This window comes from Condylura cristata, unplaced genomic scaffold (genome assembly GCF_000260355.1).
Source record: "Condylura cristata isolate star-nosed mole 26May11 unplaced genomic scaffold, ConCri1.0 scaffold00005, whole genome shotgun sequence".
NCBI lineage: Eukaryota > Metazoa > Chordata > Mammalia > Eulipotyphla > Talpidae > Condylura > Condylura cristata.
Window position 1 is genome coordinate 58901654 of NW_004567106.1, and position 5689 is coordinate 58907342.

A 5689-nucleotide genomic window follows, 5' to 3' on the forward strand; every position below is an offset into this window, starting at 1 on the left:
TTTCAAAGGAAAATATTCCAGGAGCTGTCTGGTCTGGGGTCCCACCTACTCTACATTGCTAGTCTCCTAACTTTGTCAAGACATTTCTTATCTTCCCCTCTTTTCTTGCTGCTGATTTAATTCTATTCTTACATTATTGTAATGTAACTTCTCCCAATAAATTCATGTTATATGCATTTGGCTTGAGTCACAAGTGAAACCCTACTGCTTCTTGGAAGTTAGTACTGAGGAGCTCCCAAACCTGATAAAACAAAGACTTCAGCACCCTGCAGAACATCCAGCTGGTAAAAAGTACACAATATATATTTTTAAAATATTTTAATGATAGTAACCTGATCACATGGTAGGTAGAAAATTCAAAGAGGACAGTGAATTTCTTCTCAAATTCCATCCACTTTCAATACATTTCGGGTAGGTGGATGATTAGTTAAGTGATGAGGATTTTTCAAGGAGAAGGCTAAACATCAGATTCATGAAGCCCTAACTCTTAAGCAATAAATGCTTGAAAGAAAATGCCACAGTTATTTTTAAACTGCCTCAGAAGAGGTATTGAAATACAAGACAGATTTTTAAACTTATGGAGTTAATCCTATCCAGAATAAAGAGACAAACAGACAAAGGAAATGAGATGTGTCATTCGAATAAAGTTGGCTTGGAACTTCACATTCCTCCCGCTTTTTTTCTCCTCTTTGCAAGTACTCTGCCGCCTTAGAAATCAAAATTCTGGAGGGGAGGGAGAAAGCATAATAGACTGTAGTGGAGAATGATGGGTGTTTTGGTGATGGGTGCGGTACACTTGAAGGGGAAATCCTATACTTCCAAAAGACTAACAATGATGTAAAAGAGGATATACTTAAATTAAAAATAAAATAAAATAAAATTCTACCCCCAAAGATTCAATGGCAAATTTCAGGGCTATAGAGAAGACTTCTCGGTCTTGGCTGCATTGTGTACGGGACTGAAAGGAAAACCCTGAGACGGTTTTCTTTAGAGCCCCCTGCAAATGCTGTTTTACATACTTTGGATCCCAAGCTTTTTTAAAAGACAAAACAAAACTCTGTTTGAATGCCCATCAGGGGGCAGCAGTTGCCCACAGTGTGGAAAAGCTCTAAGCCCCTAGGGGAGGATTACCAGGCAGCTGACCCTTTCTACAATTAACAACTTCGGGTCTGACTTCTCCTTTCAGTCTCCAGCCTCACTCAGCCCCAGTCTGACCCATCCCCACATCGCTGTTTATATCAGGGAGGCCAGGTGGTTCTTCTATGCGAAATACTTGCTCATCCATCTACCCGGACACACGCAGAGTTCTTTATTAAATAGCAGGAGTCATGGTCCTCTTCACCATACCCGAGACATAGCTTCCAGGGGAAATAAACTGCCAGCCTGTCCCTCATCCATCATGGTGCAGGAACAACAGGAAACCAGGGAGGCCTGGGCTCGGCACAGCAGCAGCATTTCCCAAGTCTTCTCCCTGATTCCACGACCCTTGCAAGCCAAACCTTGTCACACCCCATACATGTGATTCTTACAACTGTAATTGTTACCTTTGTTTTACTGCAATTATTTACGTGATTAGTTGTTTACTGTCTTCCACAGACGCCTTGCAATTTCATTAGTTTGAGGCTACTGTCTGCCTGTTCACTTCTTTATCCCCAACACCTAGCACATTGCAAATATTCAATAAAATATGTTGAAGAAGATGAGCAAATGGGAGTGAGTGTCTCTTGTTCCCTTCAGTATTAAAAGTTGGAACCGAAGTGTGTATGTATTAGATCCTACCGGGGCTGGGGAGGGGGGGGGCCTGCTTTGGGGAAGGATGGCAGCTTGAGACAAGAGTAGGGTTGTCTCAACTTTTAGGCCTTTTTATAAAGTCATAACAGTGCTCTCCCTGGTGGTCATTGAGTTAAAGCGCAGCACTATGGGACTGGACTATGGTGATGGCACACAGGTGATTTGGTGATGGGAAGCCCATGGGGATTACAACTGAGATGGAAAAAGGCACAAAATGATGTAAAAATAAACTATTATGTTATTTTAAAAATATTAATAAAGCACAGCACTATGAAGCTATCCACAGCCACCACAACACGAGTTCGATCCCCCACCAGGGTGGTGATCCACATGGCGCAGCAGACCTCTCCTCTCTTGCCCTGCCCTCTGCTCCCCTCAGCAGTGTGTTTCAGTAGATCCACCTGTTCTGCTCCCCACTCTGTGTCTGGTGCATCCTCTCTTCCCCCAACCCCGGGGCTGTACCCCATTCTTCTGTGCATAATAAATAAATCTTTTTTTTAAGCAGCTTGTTTTATAAAGTCATAACAGAGGAGATTCTTGCTGTGGAAAATCAAAGAAAGGTTGGAGCTGGAGAGCACTGCCCTTCTCCCAATTCACCAGTCCCATCAGAGCTTCCAGAGAGAAAAGGAGTGTGTGTGTGTGTGTGTGTGTGTGTGTGTGTGTGAGAGAGAGAGAGAGAGAGAGAGAAGAGAGACTGAAAGTACATGGGGCTTGGGCTATTTGTGGGGACGTGTGTGTCCCCAAGACCCTTGATGGGAAAAGTGAATGAGTGACAGCAGCTGGCAAGGATTTGGGTGGGGAAGAGATGGCAAAAAGCAGAAGAGTTGGGGTAGGAGTAGATGAGCAACAGATGGAAAGGGATGTAAGAAAGAAAGGGAGCCATTCGCCATTTGTAAGGACAGCAAGCTCTCCTATGACACAAAGCAGCTCCCATCATTGGACTGCTCCAGCCACTACGACACCAGTGAGAAATGCCCATAATTAGGAGGCTGGCAGTTCTCTGGGCCTCAGCCCAGAGTAACTATGCATCAAGAATTTCTGGCCAAGCTGAGCCAGGTGATGGAGGAGATGGTCGGAACCACTCCAGTCCCATCCCTCAGCCATGCCTGTACCAGCCCCCCATTTCTCTTCCCCGCATCACTGATTCCTTTTCTTTTGTAAGGTCCGGGGCCCTGGATGCTCCTCTTCAGCCATGACAGAGCTTCCTGTGCAACCGCAGAGGCTCTAACTCTCTCACTAGACCAAGGGCCCTGGGCGGGCTGAGTCACTCCCTCTTGCCCCCACCTTGGCCTCCAAGGTTACTTCCCTCTTGGCTCCCTGGCCTCCCTTCTCAAATCTCTGTGAACTGAATGGGCAGAGTTGGGAGAAAAACCGCTCCAATTCCTGTTTTTCCACTTTAGGCTCTGTGTGTGTGTCCCTGTATGTCTCCCTGTGGTGAGCGGGACAACTGCCAATATGGAGTTTCATTTTCAAACTTACTCTGGGCTCCCGCTCTGGTGCTACGCTGTACGGTACTGCACTTTAGTCAAGTGACAATGCGTAATACGGCGCTCGCAGCCAAAAGCCCTGGACAGAGCACCTGCAGTGATGTGCTCATGGTTATCTGCACTGAGTTCTGCATTGCTAGGTAGGATGGGATTGGGGGCCAGGCTCTCCCCCCCTGCACCTAAGGGAGACGAATGTTCTACAGGGGAAGGAATGGGCTCCTACTCCTGAAGAGGTTCTGCTGGCAGTGGAAGAGGGAAATTTCAAACTGGTGGGACACAGCAGGGGATTGCAGGGATCCCAGCTCAACATGAACAAGCCTTTGACATGTGTATCAGCAGTTTCTTCGAGGTATTTAACTGGCCCCTAGTCAGCTGCCCATGGGGACCTGAAACCCAGTTCTTGGACATTTCTACCAATGACTTGACTTCCTGCCTCACCTCCCAGGACTGTGCTCCATCCTGAAGCAGGAAGTGGGCTTCCAGAGGCTTCCCCCAGGATCCACTCATCCCAGTCACAGCGCAAACTCCCAGCAGTCAGGAGCCTGGCCTCTGTGGTCCGAGGGACCCACCTCATCCAAGTGCTGCTTCCCTTTCCAAATCTGGCAAAATTGCGGCTGCTACTGCCCCAGCTAAGCTTTTCCAAGAAGGTCAGACCTTTCTCCTCTGAAAATATTTTATTGATAAATTAACTCTGAAAGCGCTCATCTCCCACCCAACTGCTGTGACGTCTCCTATACAGGCCAAGAACCCTTCTGTGGGGAAGGGGCACTTAGAGGGTGGGGAGTCTCACTCCCGAGGGGTGAGGTTCCTGGGTAAGGCAGAGGTGGGTATAGGGACTGAGGCCAAGCTCTTGTGAGGACAGCCCCTCTCACTCAGCACCAGGTGGGGAGTGGTCCGGAGTGGAGCACCTTGGAGCTTTATTGCTGGTGAATGCCAAGGGAAGAGAGACCCTGGCCAGCCTAGACCTGCAGCTGAGGGAATCGGTGCCCAGGGCTCCAGAGAAGGTGGGGCTATGACCCAATCAACAGAGCCAGGCTCCTGACCTACCCACCCAGGGACCTCTGGATGGGAAGGAAGCCAGGAGAGGTATCTGAGCCAGGCAGGATTGGGAACGGGTTACAGTGTTCAGGTCTTGGGCAGAGCAGGCGCCTGACAGGACATGTATGGCCCAGGTAGTGAGAGAGGGCCACCTCTTCACAGATCTATGGTGTCGCTGCCCATGCTCAGCTCGTCAATCTGTCGGCAGGCATCCAAGAATTGTTCCTGCAGGAAGGCCTCTTCAGCCTGCAGCTCGGGAGCAGGCTCTGGGGAGTCGCGAGACGGTGGGGACAGGGCCTGGTAGGATCCAGAGGCTGGAAGGTTTGGGCTGCTTCCTGAGGGCCGAGGCGGACTGAGGACGCAGACCAGTGGACAGCGGGGAGGCCTGTCTGGGCTGGAACACAGCAGCATGGATGAGCTGTCCCGGGAGAGTCCACACAGTGAGCCAGAGGAAGCGCTGCTGCCCACTGGCCAGGCCTCAGGAGAAGGAAGCTCCGGGAGTGGGAGTATGGAGGAAGCAGGCACCTCCTCAGACCTCCCACTGGGGCCGGCAGCCTCCTGGTCCCCCAGAGAGGCTGTGCGGTAGAGACCGAGGCCAGGAAGGGCTTCCCCAAAGGCAGGACCCTGGAAAAGGCCGGGCAGCAGGGCCTCGCTGCAAAGGGCTTCCTCGATGCTGCGCCGAAGGTTAATTGGGGAGGGCGGGTGGAAGTCCACGGTGTAATCGCTACAGGGGGAGGAGGCTGAAGAAGGGGCCAGGTTGGCCACCGCACTGTCCAGGCCCCGACAGGCCCCTCCCTGGAGTAGGAGGTCAGGGCCTGGCCCTGCCAGGGCACACAGCTGCAGCAGCTCAGCGTCCCGGCGGGCGATGGCGCTACCCAGAGGTTCCTTGTCCTGGGGCCCGGTGACCCAGCCTCCGGGCAGCAGAGGGGCAGCGTGTCCAGGGGAAAGGCGAAAGAGCTTGGCCCAGCAGCGCGGCGGAACTCGAGGGCTGCAGAGCGCAGGATAGAGGCCCAGCAGCGCCAACGGGAGCGCGACACCCACCTCTCCCAGGCGCAGGCCCAGCTGGAAGGCCCACCAGGGCCAGGGCCCCTCGAGGCCAGGCTGGCCGCCGTAGCCCAGGGCGTGCAGCACCTCATAGCCTTGCAGGGCTCCGCTCAGCAGCCCGAAGGTGCCCGCCACCGGCGCCGTCCGCGCAGCGCGCCGCCAAGACTCCCGCGGGGCAAACGGACTGCGCGCCAGCGGGAGAGGGGTGGCCCCCTTGAAGCCAGACCCTCCCAGAGGCGCTCCTGCCCGCCGCCGCCGACCCCCCAAGCAAGAGAGCACCAGTAGGAGCCCCGAAAGAAGCGCTGCGAGGAAGGCGTGCAGCCCGCGGG

At 52.5% G+C, this 5689-nt stretch overlaps 1 protein-coding gene across 1 annotated transcript in view; it reads right to left on the reverse strand.

Moving 5' to 3' along the window:
- Positions 1-3962: 3962 nt before the first annotated feature.
- The window catches only part of PRRT4 (proline-rich transmembrane protein 4), a 9004-nt gene continuing 7277 nt past the window's right edge, over positions 3963-5689 (reverse strand). The window contains exon 5 of the mRNA XM_012720768.1: positions 3963-5662. Coding sequence (XP_012576222.1) covers positions 4473-5662 — 1190 coding nt within the window. The 3' untranslated portion in view covers positions 3963-4472. The remainder of the gene's footprint in view (positions 5663-5689) is intronic.